This window comes from Cavia porcellus, unplaced genomic scaffold (assembly GCF_034190915.1).
Source record: "Cavia porcellus strain 051 isolate PalLab524CR breed Dunkin Hartley unplaced genomic scaffold, mCavPor4.1 scaffold_27, whole genome shotgun sequence".
Taxonomy (NCBI): domain Eukaryota; kingdom Metazoa; phylum Chordata; class Mammalia; order Rodentia; family Caviidae; genus Cavia; species Cavia porcellus.
This window is the reverse complement of record NW_026947510.1, coordinates 41,836,692-41,854,348: the sequence shown is the minus strand read 5'-3', so window position 1 is coordinate 41,854,348 and position 17,657 is coordinate 41,836,692. Positions and strand designations below refer to the sequence as shown.

The 17,657-nt window shown below is 34.4% G+C and overlaps 1 protein-coding gene across 6 annotated transcripts in view; it reads left to right on the top strand.

Moving 5' to 3' along the window:
- Nucleotides 1-17,657, top strand: part of Lmo3 (LIM domain only 3) — a 60,066-nt gene that overhangs the window by 31,362 nt on the left and 11,047 nt on the right. For all 6 annotated transcript variants that reach the window (XM_005003819.4, XM_005003818.4, XM_063238300.1 and 3 more), the window contains one exon: nt 16,655-16,780. In XM_005003819.4, coding sequence (XP_005003876.1) covers nt 16,655-16,780 — 126 coding nt within the window. The remainder of the gene's footprint in view (nt 1-16,654; nt 16,781-17,657) is intronic.

Below are 17,657 nucleotides of genomic sequence, written 5' to 3'. Positions count from 1 at the left end.
GGCATCAGGTCAGGTAAATTCTATTTTGAGGCTCACCAAACAGTCTTTTGAGAAGCACATCTACATTTCCCTATTAACAGTTTTTTGAACAAATAGAGAAATTTGTACAATTTTTTTTTCTTGATTTCTTAAGTCTGTCAGAAAACAGCCAAACCATTTCATGATGGTTATCCTACATAACTAAATAATGTGTTTCAATGGGAATATATATAAATTAATGCTGGAAGAGGAAAACATTTTGTTCTCTTTTTCAAAAATATCCCTGTGGAAGTTTATGACCTTTATAATCAATGCCTTTTTAAAAACTAGGCTCTGGAGAGTGTTTGGGTTGGAAAAGGTCATCTATTTGCAATAATACATTCTGTCAAGACTGTATAAAAGTGTAGTGTATTAGTCCTTAACAATTTAATTAGAAAAAAAGGACTTTTTATTTTAAATAAGACTTTATTAAGTTTATAACTAGGGATGATTTTTATTTGACTGTATTTCTTTAGTGTATTAATATGATTCTTATTATACTGCTTTGAAATGTTTACATCTTAGGGTCAGCTCTGAATCTGGGTCAGGCTAAAATGAGTCTATACCAAAGAAACTCAGCTACCTACTTCCTTCCTGATTTTTTATCTGTCTACCTGAGCTTTCCCTTGCTTCCCTCTTCCCCTGTAAAACAGGCAGGAAAGTATTTTTAATTTACATTGTTCAGGTGAATTAAATAAAAGCAATGTTTCTCAAACTTGCATACTTATACAATCTTTGGAATAAAATAATTCTCTTCAAATTCCCCAAATATTCAATGTACATGAATTTGAAAAAATTACAGTGCTGTTACTTTAGATAGTTACTTAACATTTTCTAACTTTAATTAAACTGTAAAGATTCAAAGAAAAGCCATTCTCTGTCACCTGGGAAGACATCTGAAAAGAGAAGAGATTGGCTGAGTGATGAGGAGAGAATATATTTCAGGTAGAGTTAGCTGCCTCTGAGGACTGGAGTCTATTGTAAATTTAATAACGAGCCAAAATAGGTTGGATAAATTAGGTAGAGAGTTGCCATACAAAATATAAAGTACCTAGTTAAAATAAAATTTTAGATGCAATGTAATTTTTTAGTATGAGTAAATATGCTCTGTGAAATATTTGAAAGTCAAAAATCACATCCATAAATTAGGTGGCTCATTTAGATGAGAGTCAGAGAACTGTGATCCTCTTGGTCCAGAGAACCATTTGGTGCAGATGCAGTAGTATGCATTGAGTAATGTAGAGCCATTGTGAATTACTAAATAGATAAATGAAAAGAGAAAATTAGGGTTTCATGAAAAATTTCCCTTCTATACGTGTGCAGAATTGTCAAGAGAAAAATTATACTTTTGTTTGTTTTTATGTTTGCTTTGCTGTCACTCTAGACTACAAACATTTTGAAGACAGAGAAGTGTCTTGTTTATATTTCTGTACCTAGCATTTAGTGGAAAACTTGGCAAATAACAGGTACTTTATATAGGCTAGCGAAGTGGAATAAAATATTTTGTATTACCTAAATGCACACAATAATGTCTATATATATATATACATATATATATGTATATATATATAAGATATATAATAAAAAATAATTGTCAGCCAGTTAGAAACATGATTTTAATAAGTGAGCCTATACAGGCCTCCTGGAAGACTTGTGATGTTCCTGAGATTAGAAAGGAGGTTTAGCCAATGGATCTTGAGAATAAGGTTTTCCTTCCCATAAAATTCAGAATGATATTGGTCCAAGTTGACGTATAACATTTTATGCTGTATTTAACTCTTTAAGTGATGGGTTAATGATAGTAAAGAGATGGGCTGGATACAGATAATACCAGTCACAAGTGTTCTGTAGCTGCTCATAGAGTTTTGATGTGTTGGCACCCAAACCATCTAGAACATGATCAAAGGCAGACCTAATTTGTGCGGCATTTCAGAAAGTAAATGGTGATGTTGCCTAACAAGGTTCTGGAATGGTTTCCTTTAGTTAGCATAGCTCTGTCCTTATTGGGTTATTTCTCAAAGAGAGTTCAAAAAAGACATGGGGAGGGTGAAATGATCATTTCTTTCATAGCTTCTAAATGCTTTATTTTTTACTTCCACCTACAGATTACATGTCTATTATACACTGAGCTCAAAATGAGATTTAAAAACAGATGGTACTGATCTAGTGGATATAAGAATAATTCCTATATAAAATCTGTTCAGTTGACAAGTAAAAGTGTTAACTTTCAGTTATAACACTACTGTGTAATTCTACAGTTTAGGGGCATATGAATAACACAAGGACTAGGTGCTAGGTAAAGGACAGAGTACACTACCAGGGAGTGTATGATCCAGTAAGAAAGAGACAAACAGAGGGACATTGACAAAGGTCTCAGAGAAATGAAAACAAGCACTTAAATACCAAAAGGAAGGTGTTAGTCATTCTGCCTCAAGGAAACAAGAGAGAACTCGTAAAGCAAGTGATATTTAAAATGAATGAAAAAAGAGTACCATAATAGTTTTCTAGGAAGCATCAACTCACATTCTATTCAATAGGCAGGAGTACCAGAGATGTGACCTGATGTCACACGGTGAGACTATAGTAGGTGGAGAGCATGTAACAGAGCTCGATGGAGGGGAAGAAGACCAAATGGAAGCCTATGTCTGCACAACATAGATCTTTCATGCTTCCCTGCATTTGTCCTGCAAACCCTGGGGAGCCGTAGAAGGTTGTAAGTAGGAGCAATGAATCAGATCTGCGCTCTAGGAAGGTTACTAGCTACAGAGTAGGGGATAAAAAGCTGGGCAGGATGGACTGGTGGCAAGGATGTTCAGCTCAACAGCTTCAGCAAGGGTAAAGGATGCATATGTATGCTACAGGAAGGTCACTGAGAAAGAAGAAAAAAGGATGTAACGTGTTTGAGAGACCAACAGGGCTAGCTATGGTGGTCCGAGAAGAGTAGAAGAGGGATAGTCAGAGATTAATTTGAGAAGTGTTTGGAGAGACTCACAAGTTTTTCTGATATTCATTTTGACTTGAACATGGGCAGAGAATAAGGCAGAATAGTCTGCAGAAGAGAAAGACGGTATATGTACAGACCTTGACTTGTTCTACAAGGCTCTCGTGAGGAAAAGGAATAGGGAGACAGATTTCAGCTTTAAATATAACCATCTCCTAGCAGCCAAAAGATGAAAAGTAATCGAGAAAAGTGATCCAGAAATTGCCTCTGACGGTACCCTCTGTTCTGTTGAGATGAGTGTCTAAGTGGCTGAGCGCTTGGAGTACGGTTCTCCCTCTGACTGGGGCATTCGCCATGACCCATAATTCTGAACAGCTTGTTTTGGTCATCCAAAAGATGGGAGAATACACTGTCACTTGCCTTATTCAACTGTTATGAGGATTAATGAGATAATTCATATAAAATGCTTAAAACAATACCTGATACAGACACAAGACTCAATGAACATTAGCTGTTCCATGTTAAGCCCTTACATAATTGACCAGATTTCATATTGCTATTGATTTGAGATGCTTCTTTAAAATGTAAGCACAGGAAAATCTTTTGACTGATTTGTCTAATTTACTGACACATAATTATCAGAGAGCACTTACACTGCGACTTAGTTTTTACATTAAAAATGCTGTATCGACAGTCTTACCTTTACTGTGTGGAAATTGATCTTATGCTTTGTAAAATAAATAAAGCTTCTGTTTTAGTGGGGTTATCTTCATATAGGTTTGTTTATTAATTCTGAGAGTTGTAAAGAGCATGTGTAGCTTTTTATAAAAACATGACAGATAGCATGTTAAGCAAAATCAAATGGAAGTCACTTCAGTTAAATAAATAAAATCCATTTCAGTTAAATAAGTATTTAAAGCAAAAAAGAAGACTATAATTTGGAAGTCAGTAGCACATGAGTTATAAAATACTATGGGTTTCCTTGTCATGTTTCTTTCATAAGAAAATATTTTTTTCTCTTGTATATTTTTGGTTGCTTCTTTTCGTTACTGTTGTGTCCACTTGGATTAAGGATAAAACAGGAAGTCTCCTGTTGGAGTGAGTGCACGTCTGAGTATCAAGATGCAGGGACCCTGCCAGGTTTCCATCACTGCCATTAAAAACTGTGAAGGGTTAGGAGAGTTATTGCTACCTCAAGATCTCAGTTTGCCCACCTTAGCGTGGATGCCATCTACTACTTCTCAATAAGCATGTTGAAAGTTAATCGTTGTACTGCAAACATCTGTAGGAGTTTCTTTTCTAATGGGCAATAATAATCTTTGCAGTAGGAAACAAGCTGTTGTCTCTGTTCCTAGAGGAAAGATAGGAATTACCTCCATTGTGTCTGCAAGAAAACTGAAATCCCCCATAAACAAAGGGGGGGGCAAGCAGGAAGTTCCTCATTCAATTTTGTCCTTTTCCTAAAACATATTGTTGGTTAAGTACTTTGCACCTGTCAGAAACAGAGTGTAGGAAAAAAAATACCAAGTAATATCACCCTGCCAGTCTGGGCTGTCAGAAATATCTATTATGCCATCTGTCACAGGAGATTTTAGGTTGAAGAGTTCCAAATCCATGACCGGGGACCCGAAATTCAAAGGCTGAAGGTCTTTCCTTTCTGCACACTCTACAATGTCTAAATTACTATCCACAAGCAGGAAAATTTCACTTTTCATATATTATGCATCTATAAAGTCTCTAAAAAAAAAAAAGCTTGCAAAGCAGGTGCTTATAAACTGCTGTAAGTGTCCTGTAACTTAAATCAGTGTGATTGAGATGTGTCATGCACGATGTCTAACCTTTCTGTCTTTCACTATCTTGTTCTGTGGTTTGGGGTTTTATATTTTTGTACGACACCAAATCAGCGGAGTCAATGGGAAAAGGGTGGTTTTCCAAAAGAGACAGGTAGGCAACAAATCTGCCACGTGGACACATTTGTTCCTGGGGAGAGGAGAGTGGAGAAGCAGCAATTAGGCGGTGGAGTAATGCTCCCAGGACTTGGGATCCAGTTCTCTAATACATTTCTTTCTTAATGTGACTTGATGTAGATAGAGTGAGGGCCTATCAGGTGTGAAAAGCCCGGCTGCTCCTGGGGTGGAGTGGCCTCCAGACGGTGATTTGGCGACGTCAATCTAGTCATGCTTGATTTCGACACTTAACGTGTTAAAGCAGGATTTCTCTACCCCCGATCAACTTCTCAATTAGCAAGCTGCCTTGTGTAACGGCCTTGTTTTGCAATCCCTCAGGGCTGCTTCAGGGGTCATTAGGGTGAGAAAATTTGAGCACCAGCTCGGGCTGGAGCAAAACAGAAAGGCAGCCGCAGAGATTTCCTAAATACATATAACCCCTTTTCAAGTTGTTTGCTTTCATGGGATTGATGCTTGGCACATTAAGAAGCTTAAGTTTCCAGTATCTTCTTTAAACTGCCCCCCTTATCGCCTTTGCAGCTGACAGGGGTTTTTGACAGGCTGAGAGTAAGAAGAGATAACTAGTAGGTTAGTGCTTTATTTATACATGTGGACACGCAAGCACATAGACACACGTGCCCATGTTCAAATATCTTTTAAGTTGTCTTTTCAGAGCTCGTGGTTACCAGAGCATTTCAGCTGTCAGATGATTACATTCAGCATTCATTTTTCTATACTCAGTAAGTTTGAGTTCAGAATCTTTTGTTTTTACTGTGTTGTTCCTAATACTGGCTTCATTCACTCATGATTTTTAAATTCTTACTGTCTCATGGAGTATTTTCTATTTTAATGTCAAATAAGACTTCTATGAATAGTACATGCTATTATGAGGTGTTATGATGACCATTTATGAATATACATTAAAATACATGCATTCAATATGATTTGTCCTATCTCTCATTTGATCTTATTCCCAACTTTAAAACATGGAATTTTTTTCCTTCACAATATGTATGTTTAGACATATAATAAAAACAAAATTCTCACATTGAGAATTGTACTGCTTATGAAAATATCTCCATTTTCAAGTATAGTGGGTTTCAGATTTATTATTTCTTACTTTTATTATCTGTTTAATATCCATTTTATATTATCATACAGGTGTAAAATTAGATGAATGAATTCATATCAAATATTATAACAGATTCTGTCTTAGCAGTCTTAGAGAAAACTATTCTAGTATATATTCCATGAACAAGTGTTTTCCAAAATTTTTTGTCTCATTATCTTAGGAAAATATTTATTGTATATGTGTGACTCCAGATATAGCTGAACTCTGGATATATTATAAATTGAAAATATGATTTAGATTGGTTTTGAAAACCCCAAAACACACACTGTTTTTGATGGGCATTGAATGTATAATTAGATATTCAAGAAATGGTTAAAATTCTGGACATTGTAACATGGCAATTTCTTTTTCTTTTTTTTCTTTCTTTTTTTTTTTAATTGGTACCGGGGATCAAAATGACGACCACCTGCTTGCAAGGCAGGTGCTTAGGCCGCTGAGCTAAATTCCCAGCCCTTAACATAGCAATTTCTAAGAAATACTTCAAATAAAAGTTCTAAACATTACTCAGCAAAGGAAATACTTACCTGTAAGTTTTTATTTAAAAAATGCATATGCATCCTGAAAATGTAGTTAGTGCTATAAAAGTAGTAAATTTAAAAAAAGAAAATACTTGAAAAATTGCAGAGAACCTAATGAACTTTTGTGAATGAACGGGTTAGTACAAGTATGAAAACTATCAGTTTGATTATAATTCATTCTGTGTGGTATTACTGCCCAAAAGTTCTCTAGCAATTCTTTTCCATAATGCTGTACTAAGAGTTGTGTTTATTTATTATGAAAGCAGAAAGAGACCAATAATACTAGTAAATAGCAGCTTTTCATTACACAGAACCATTTCAACATTTTTAGTTTCTTTCCTTTTCTTAATTTCTTATCAAAAAAGAAAATCACCTAACTTTACAAATAATTTTTTTCATGGCTTTATTGTGATAACTCGTCAAAGTTATGCAAAATTTCTTTAAAAGACTCTGAAATTAAAATGTATGTATGTCTAAAATACTAATCCATGTAAAATAAAAGTTGAATACTTTTCTTTTTCAGTGAGTTTTTAAAAGCAGGCTATAAATTCAGTCTGACAATTTCAAGTCAAGATCTCCAAATTAATTTTTACCTGAATAATTCAGTTATACTTTAATTAGAATTGAAGAATCACAGAATTTTAAAATTATATAAAGCTATTAAAGGGTATTTAGATGAATCTGCACATTCATCTTGAGAAGAAAAAAAGAACAGAAAATTTTGAGACCCTTGAATTCTAAATGATCTTTGGCTGTTACTAGGGTTCCATAGAATTTCCTATCTAACCCAGAAGTTTTTGATAAAAACAGCATTACTGTCTGGGTTAGGCAACAAGTGTATATCCAGAATTGTGCAGAAAATATTGTAACATAAAAATGTCTTGCTGCTGCTGTGTATGCTTAACTCATAAATTATTTTTATGATAACATTGTGAGTACTTTCTTGAATTTAAGAAAAATTATGCATTAAAATAATCTGTAAATGGTGTCAGATGCTAAGTTTGTGTCACAGAAAAACTTTAACAAAGAAAACATATATTTCATGAAACTTTGATGGTTATGTCAGTGGTATTTGAAACTGTCATATACTCTGATGCCTCCATAATACAATATTCTTAATTAAAAACAAGGATAAATATCTATGTTAATATTTTCTGTATCCTCTTTCTTTGGTAAACTTAATTTGTAAAATACATTATACAATATCTCTAATATCCTTACTCATCTTAAAAGAATATATGAGCAATTAGGCTGTTTTTCCAAAGAAGGTAAAAATTTAAATAAAACAAAATAAAATTCTAAATAATAGGGTTTTTTATAAGTGGCACTACCCTTTTACTTGGCACTTTCTTCTGAAGTGAGTCATAATAATGAATCATAGAAGAAATGTGTATTTGAGACATTATTAGGAGGTTGGAAGAATAAATAATTGCCTTACATATTCAAGGTAAGTTGTTTCTTTTTTTACATCTAATCAGCCATTACTGTCACTAAATTATAATCTCTGACTATAAAGATACATTTTACATTAGAACAACTGAGTTTTGCATTGCAGTTTAAATCACACTGTCATCATCTGCTTGGTATCACACAGAGCCTATGTTCATACCTGAATGAATGAGTGGGTGGCACTTAGAAATACTGTGAAACTGACACATGAAAATATTAAGTGGCTTATGAGATGGAGTGCTGAAAATGTCTTTCCCAGGGTTAGTCCTCATCCTACTGTTAATGACCTTTATCAGTTTGTCACTTATGCTTTTCCTCTTCCTCTTTATTTTTCTTTTCTGTTGACAATTGCAGTCCTTCGAAGTTCCCTACCCATGAAAAGGGTTTAATTTTTTTTTTTCAAATAAAACTCCTCTCTTACTTTTTTATTCATTATAGAAAGAAAAATGGGATAAACAAAGACAATTAGGGGACTCTAAAAGGTCTCTAAAGCTATCTAGAGATTTCAATGCTGATGTTTAGGAAAGTGTTAGTCTAAAAGTTTTGATCTAGAAAAACTATTAAGTTTTAAGTGGACAAAGGTTTCTGAAATTGATGATAGAATAGATTATCATTTAAAAGCAGCTTTAAGAATTTATAATAAAATTGTATAATTTATTTAAATCTATCAACAACTTTCTGTTTTATCAAAGGAAAAATGTATAGAAACTATATTGATTAGAGTATCTGTAAAGTATAATAAATAGCTTTTTATGTTCATATTATTGTAACTGATTGTCTTTTTATTAGAAATTTATCTTTTTGTTAGAAACTTACAAAGAGAGCTGGAATGCTATTGTGATTAGATAAATATTTGACCCCCTTTTAAATTTTATTCATAGTTTTAGTTAAATTTGCTTTTATTTTCCACTTTTCTTGTTTTCTTTTTGCTTTTAATATTGTAGGGCTTTTCAAAGTATATTTAAAATTTTGAGAAATCTAGTCTTTTGTATAATCACAATAACGAAGAACACTCATCAGGAGATTCTTTTGTTCTAGCAACAGGAGATTCTTTTGAAGTCTAAGGTTTTGTAATTCTGTGAAATGTTGGCACAATTGCCATATTTTACCCAGCAATATTGTCTTCAAGTATTGAGGGAGAAACATTCTATTTTACTTTTCTCTGAATAGCTTTTCCCACTAGCTGTTGTGCTGATCATAAATAACACTAATACCTGATCATAAGACTTTGGCAAAATGATTATATGGACATGCTGAAAATTATTTATGAAAATTGAAAGTATAATATTTAAACACTCTGTAACCTCTAACAGAGGCAAGTGTGGAGAAGATGATGATTCTATGTGTATCAGCCAATACTGTCAGGCAGGTCAGGAACCTAGAGACTTTTATCTAAAACAACCCTTTTTGTCCTATTTTTGCAGGGAACAAAATCCAAAGTATAATGAGAAAAGAACCAGATTTAGATGAGAGCTAGATTCTCGTGCTAGCTTTGGTATAAATATGCAAAGGTCTGTGTGTGGACATAGGCTGTCTTTTGCTGTCTATAGTGGAGCCCAGACAGAATCAGGTAGCCTAAGCATCAAGCAGCTTTTCATATGTTGTTCGGTGGCTGCCTTGATGGACCATAAAATAGCAAATTTAGAAAAAATTTAATAACACTAAGACTGCAACTGGGAAAAACAGGTGGGGAATTGACATCTATTCCACACTGAGTTATAATGATTTATGCTGTTAGCATACAAACTTTTAAACTTTAAGTTAAAAATGTCCTTAACTTGTGATATTTTCGTCTCTAAGCATACCACTAGAGGAGAAATTTCTATGATCCATCCCAGTTACAAAACTATTGATCACCATTTGGTTAAAAGTTATCATTGTCCTATAACCAAAGGTAAAAGGAAAATTCAAGCTATAAATCCTCATGATATAATAGGAATATAAGTAACTCAGATAGTAATTTTAGCATTTTTGGTAGCAAATGAAAGTTTTCTTAAAAGATAATCTCTTCTTAAAAGATGAGATTATTTTCACAAACCATTTTATATAATATCATGTCTAAAAGATTACCATCTCAATATGCAATAGATGTTTTAAAACTATTCAGGGAATAGTGAGGACATTTTCTGTGTGAAGTTTTGAAGCTAGATATGAATGTCACTTGCAGAGTGTGTGTCAGTTCAGACCAGCCACGTGTCAAGAGGTCAGTGACCATGCTTCTGGTACTGGCTGTCCCATCCAGCACAGACAGAGAACAGTGGGGAAACTGGTTGCTTATTCACTGGAATGGAGGTGGAAAAGACCAGGTCTCTGGTGAAAACTACAGGTTTACAAATAGGACTTGGACTATACTGCTGTTTTATTTTGTTTCCCTAAAATATCTCAAATCTAAAACAATGTAAACTACATCATAGCCACCACACTGGAGTAGATTCTGATTGTTTACGGCTGGGACTTCGACCTGACCGTTTGCGGAGACTGACTTGATTCTTACAGAAAGATATGTTTTTACACTTCTAGTACAGCTTTATGGTAAATCATGTCTTCCTAAAATGTCTCTTCAGCCTTTTCTTTGCCTAGTATGCAACATTCAGACAATGACTTTCATTGAATTATTTTCTTAACCTTTAGAAGTTTTTTTAATTATAGGATTGCAGATCAAGCCCAAGGCACTGAGCTGCACCCTTAAGACATTAGCACTCTTTTGTAAAAGTTTCTGACTCTAGATATAGTCCTGACTGTAGATTTCTAAACTTCATTTAAAAATTACATCTTCTCCATGCCAATTTGGGAATAGTTTTTAATAGTTTTTAACCGGTAATTTTATTGTCCTCACCGTGTTGTGTCTAACTAAATGGGTTGGATCACTCGCTGATGCTCAGTGAATCTAACCAAGGGCTGGGAAGTTGGTGCTGGGATTCCTCCTCTGAGTTGGGGTGGAGCACTCAGTCTCCTTCTGCCTGGTGCTACTCTGTCTTATTCCAGGAATGGTGCGGTTTGGCTTGAGTATAGAAGAAGACAATATTCTTAGGGCACTCGAAATATGAGTGCAGTGCACATAAGTCCTCAGTCATCCAAACTGTAGTCACCCATCTGGTCTGCCCATGATTCTTTCCCTACTGCATGGAACCCACCTAACCTCCACTAAGATGGAAGTGTGTGTGTGTGTGTGTGTGTGTGTGTGTGTGTGTGTGAGAGAGAGAGAAAGAGAGAGAGAGAGAGAGAGAGAGAGAGAGAGAGAAGGTAGGTCTAGTGACATGCCATCTACTTGACCTTCAAAATATATATATATATTTTTTTCATATATATATACACACATCTTTCACCAAGTGCCACCCATATAGTAAATGTCTACCTTATTGGACCAGGGCATTCCCTTGGTACTATGAATATGCCTGCTAGTTTGGATAAGACATGTTTTTTTAAAAAAATATGCATGATCATATTGTATGGGCCTTTGATAGTTTTCTCTGAAACTATTTAGGCATGTAATGAGTTTAACTTAATTTTTTTCATACTTTTTCTTTCCCTTTCCTTCAGTGTAATATCTGCTTAGTGTGTTTGTGTGGGTAGATAATATAAACACATATTATACCTTTACAGATTTAATATATATTAACATTTACTTTCAGCAAATGGCTTTTGTGTTTCTGTTTAGTATGATCCATATATTTAACAGGGGCAAATTATTAAGTACTAAAACTGAGTTTAAACTAAATTAGGGCTGATATCATAAAATAAAAGTACTTACTTATGAAATGAGTGATCCCTAAATTTCCTTTAAACAGAAAACAAACTTGTTCCTTTAAAATTCCATCAAGTCCATAGTTTTTCTATCTTGACTTTAGGAAAATTCAGTATCATGTCGAAGCACAAATTCTAAAAATCTGTGCTAAACTGAACTGCAATAGTTAAGGATATGACTCAAAACCATGCGAAATATATCTTCTGTTTTCCTCTGTATATCTTTGAGTGATCAGTGTTTTATTTTTAACTGTTTTTAACTCCCACAAGGTCTTTATCTCGGTGACAGTACAGTACATGTGAAGACCCAGCCTGACAGAGAACAATAGATTCCACTCTCTTTAGCCCTGTAATGGGTGAGCATTTTAAGCTTAAAACAGAAGAACTGGATGTTTAAATTATGTTCATTTTCTGTAACTCCCTCTTTTATTTAAAAAAGTGAAGTAGGAAGGGAGATGAAAACTAGGTTGATAATAAACAAGGCACAAATTATCAATTTGTGAATATGTTCCCTTCTCAAATAACATACTCATTCATTAAAACTTAAACAGTCGGCAGTCAAAAGTTAAAGATATTTTTGACTGACCACAGTCCCACACCCTTGGAAAACTCACCTTTTCTTTCTCCACTCATCTCTAGTTAGTCTCGAGAAAGAAGGTCATATTCACTGGTCTCATCTTCAGTATTATAAGAATAATACTTACTGTTACATTGATGTGTATTTAAGTCACTAAATTAGGATTCCTGGCTAGGAAATTTGATCCTTGTTCAGAATTAAGGCTTACTGCAATGAAATTTATGTGTACATTTTTCCCAAATAATAAATTAATTTGAACCTAATACTATGCTTTCCATAGCTCAGAAGAATTTGATTTAGTGACTAGAGCTACTGACCTGGATTTTAAAAAATCTATAAAAAAAACTGGTGCTGTGAAATAAAAGACACTAATACAACAAACACTCATTTCCCCCAATGCCTAGTAGTAAACCATATTTATTACTGCTATATTGAATGATTAGATGTCTTGAGTTTTTCCTTTGTCTCCTACACCCAGAAACTTTAGAAATAGTTATGCACTAAACCATCCAGAGTCCATATGATTTATGACCACGTAGCTCAAGCTGTTGAACAGTTAGTAACAATGCAAAATTTTCTGGGTGCCTTTAAAAATATAATGCCATTTTTCTTAATTCTTGCTATGCCCACCAACAAATTATTTAGTTTGTGTGGATGCTCACCACACTGGAGATGTAATACAACATGCAGATAAGCTGAATTCTTCCATAATAAAGTCATCTGTTTGGTTTTCTTCTTCATGTCTGTTTTTAGATTGTTACAGGAGAGTAAAAGGAAAGATGGAATGGAAAAGGGACAGAAACATCCTTTGGATTCCTATAAATAGTCATGTGCACTGATATTGCATGAAGCATACCTGTCACCTTTTATATGCTGTCTACTTTTGGTAGTGTGTAAAAATAAGGTAAAAGCTTGTTATGAGCATAAGTGATAGGGAAGAATCTAGACCATAAATTAGCAACTTACCCTTTCCCATGCTTTAATAGTCCACATAGCATATTAAAATGAGCAAAATGAATCAGTGAGTTTCTTTCCTTACCCTAAATTTATGAGCTGGTATACTATGACTAATTTAGGGCAAAATTTCAGAAATGATTCATTTTGCAGCAAAGCTTTGTCTGTCTCAGTGTACTATTAAGAGTTTTTAAGCCCTTCTGGAGAGCTGAGACTGCACACACAACAATCAAGAGCTTGCAGAGATCTCTGGCTCAAATGCAAAAGTGGGCCAGTATTATCTGCATAAATGATTCTGAGACTGACCAGTGCAGTGGAAGGAGTTGCATGAATTCCCAGGATTATGAACAGTCTCAATGAATTAGGTAATTAAGATACTCTTCTTGAATATTTCTTAGACACATCTGAAAAAAAATCTTACAAATGCAGACCGTAAGCCTGCCTTGAGCACAACTGATACATGTGAAATTTTTTTTGCCTGAGAATCCAAATGTCATGTTTGGAAATGCAAAGAAAACATACATTTGAAACCCCCATTTTATAAAAATATGACTTGATTGCCTTGCCCAGAGAATCTTGGGTTGCCCCCCCACACTCTATCCCCACACCACCCCGAGGAAAAAGAGAATGTGAATGTGGCTGTAGAATGATCTCTTGATCCTTGGGCAAAACTGAGGGAAAAGTCTAACAAATGCATCGTTTTGCAGTAAATTAGATCAGATTTCCGCATCTCCGCACTCAGTCTGTGAGCTGACAGTTCAGTAAAATGTTCCCTTGTAAGGTTCGCCCTCTTAGGAAAAGGGGCAATAATTCATCATTAGGATTTCAGAGTCCAGGTGTAGATAGAAACTGATGGAGCCTCCAGCGAGGCAGGGAAAGTGCATGGAAGAAGAAAATTTTATCTGAAGCCTAATTCCCTGGTTACAGCAGAGAATAATTAAGATAATATTGCTTCAAGAGTCCTTTAATGATTAAAAATCACATATGCAGAATCCATAAATTGGAGGGCAACAAATTGGAAGGCTGTAACGTCAGAGAACTGTTTAGTGCACATTGTAGTGGAAAGTATACTAGTGGCATTGCACCGTGTGGGCAGCCACCAGAGACCGGGACCATTCCAAGGACTTTGTTTAGATGCAACAAATCATTTGTCTGTTATTAACCCAGAGCTTGTAATTATGCAGATTGCCATAGATTTTCCTGGGCCTGGAAGTGAGATTGAGGGTTGTTCACAGTATAGCAGGCAGCTCAGGGCTGGCCATGCATTACTGAACTTGCCACATTTATCATGTTGACTGATGGCAGCAGAAGCAGGTCTCAGGTCCCAGTGGTTAATGTAGTGGGTAATTAACTGTCATTTGCCTAGTAATAGGCTGATGATCAATGGTTTGTGTGGAAACAAATTCTAATCAGGTAGCTGATAAATGCTCAGCTAGAGAGAGCAATTGAAACTGGGGGAAACTATGTCCAGAATTTCAAAATGGCATTGTGTGTGTGTTTAGTAGGTATGCGCAAACTCAGTAAATTCTTAACAATGGCTTTATCTCATATTAGCCAGATTTTATATCCATAAATATATCTATATCTCTGGAATAAAGGACGGCTATGTGTTTTTCCTTGTTGCTCAAAAATAATAAAGAACAGAAGAAGCCAATGGCACACGTAAGTTATGTGACTCCAAAACATATCATGTGAAGCACACTCAAAAGTAAATATTAAATTTTAAAAATGAACTAAAAAATTCTGTTCACAAAATAATAGGATGAAAGCTTTAGTTTGCAAAGGTTTCATTTTTAACGATGCCAGTAAGAGATGGGAAATATTATATTTTCCGTGAAGTTATTTTTTAAAGAGAAGATTATTTCTTAAAATATGGATTTTTAAACTGAAGACAAATAGGTTGAGTTACATTTTTAAGATAAGCATTTCTTAAAGAAGATAAGCATCTGACAGTTTTGAATTAAAGCTTTTCAACTCTAAATCTTACTTACTTTTAGCAAGTCCTCAAGTGTAGGCTAGCACACTGTTTACAAAGCATTAACAGTTTCTTCCCCTCAAGGTGCTTACGTTTTTTTCCAAGAGATGATCTAAGAAAACATGAGGATAAACATGCACTGCACGCTTTGCTGGATATTTAGACACTACCCTCCCAACTCTGTCCCACCGCTATCATTGGCCTGGAGAGAAGAAATATTTAAAACCTGAAATAAACATGCCGGCCTTAAGTAAAGACTTACCTTTGGATTTGCAGAAAGAGTAAGAAGCGAGACTTCGCATGTTTGTGTGTAATTCTTCAATTTAATAAAGTGAAAGGCTAAGTTTTTTTTAAAATGCATTTTTATAACCAAAATGAGTTTTCTCCATAGCACCTTTGAATTCATTAGCTTAGAACTGCTTTTAATTTGTTCTTTCCCATGAGAGCCATTATATTTTTCTCCTGTCAGGCTGATGCTGGAGAAAAAAGAAAGCTGGCAGATGTGATGTTTTTCATCTAGTTTGTTCCCTAGTTAAAAAGTGCATTAACTATTATGCACAAAATACTACTTGTAATAATTCTTCACCACTATTAACAACTTTAAAAGGACTTGGTTAAAATATTGCCAGTGCAAATGTATAAAATATTCTATTCCTTCTCATTATGAAATGATAAGACATTGGATTGTACACTACTTTTAGGTCATTACAATAACATTTTTAGATATCTACAGCAAATGGGATTTTTAAAAGATATTTTCTTCCCAGACAATTCCAATGGTTTTGACAGTATATTATAGCTCAGCTCCTGATCTAGCTATATATAGTTTACGGCCTCATTTACTTTAATGTGCTACCTGAATAACATAATCATAGCTATAACTGTAGTATAGGGTCAGAAAGTTCATGTACCTCTGTGGCTTTTTTTTTTAGTACTTAAATAGCTTGCTCATAAAGGTAGTTTTAATAATAATAGCAAATATCTTAGTATACAGATGTCAAAAAAACAGCAAGTCATTCAAATGGGTTCCTTTTCCAAATAAAATGTTTCATATATAATGTTAAGATCAAAGTTACATTGCTTTTGTATTTATTTTATATGCTAACAAGTAGCTTATTCCTGTAAATTTACCCCTGTTGACTTCTGTTTGTCTGCAATTATTTAAGCTTCCTAATCTATTTGTGCTACCTTTACTTTTCAAGTAGAATGTGATTTTCATCAAGAATAGTCAACTGAGGATGTACTGCAGAAGAACCTTTATATTTACACCTAGGATAAAACACACTTGTCTACATCACAAGGCATTCTGTATCAATAGCTTCCCAGGAAATATTCGTGTCTTCTCTACTCACAATCTCAGATTTCCCTGAGTTTGAAGAAAAACATGTATTTTGTTTTAGGCTGTTTGGCGTAACAGGAAACTGTGCTGCCTGTAGTAAGCTCATCCCTGCCTTTGAAATGGTGATGAGAGCCAAGGACAACGTTTACCACCTGGACTGCTTTGCCTGTCAGCTTTGCAATCAGAGGTGAGCAGGTTTCTTTTTTGGCTTCTCAAAAATGCAAAACCTCTTTCTGCTGGCTATTGACTTAATAGATGACAACTACATGAGTATACTTTACTTAAGTGGTGATTAATCTCGGTGTTTTTGTGTGGTTTGGTTTTGTTCTCTGCAAAAATGCAGTCAGGGCCTGAAATAAGTCATGGAGGTGAAAGGGCTTAAGACTAACTAAAAGAAATGCATCATGAAATAGCAAGGGACTAGACATGGCATACTTAACATTAACTTTGGGGCTCATTAATTATTCTTTTTATTGTTCTTCTGACTTTCTAAGAGTTAGTTTAAAATAGCTTTACTTTTTTGTGTTTCATTTGTGAACAAGCAAATGGGTGGGCACTCAAGCAAACATACCAAAATTTGTAATGAGTATTTTATTTTCCTCTTATTATATTTATGCTTTCTCTTTGTCTTAATCTCTTCTCTGAAATTTTAACCATGTACTACACATACTGTTTTTTATAAACAAATGCTTTATAAGTTGTTTCAAATCTCTGTAGGGATGAGACCAGATAAAGCTAATAATTAAGTAATTATTAGCACTGAAGAGCAGCAATGGAAAAATTTTTGCACAATGAGTCCAGAAATCTAAATTCTAATATGGGCTGTGTCATAAACTGGATGTATGAGCTAAAGTCATCCACTCTACCTTTCTTGATATTATTTTTCAATTGTAATGTAAGGGGGTTGACTTAGTCAATTTCAGAACTTCAACTCAAAAGAATTATAAGTTTAACTAATTTTTTTTCCTATTAAAAATTATGCTTTTATTTCCAGGGAGATATACACTCTTATGTGGTAAATACAGAGACTATTAGAGTATTGTTAAAATACAATATTTTAAAAA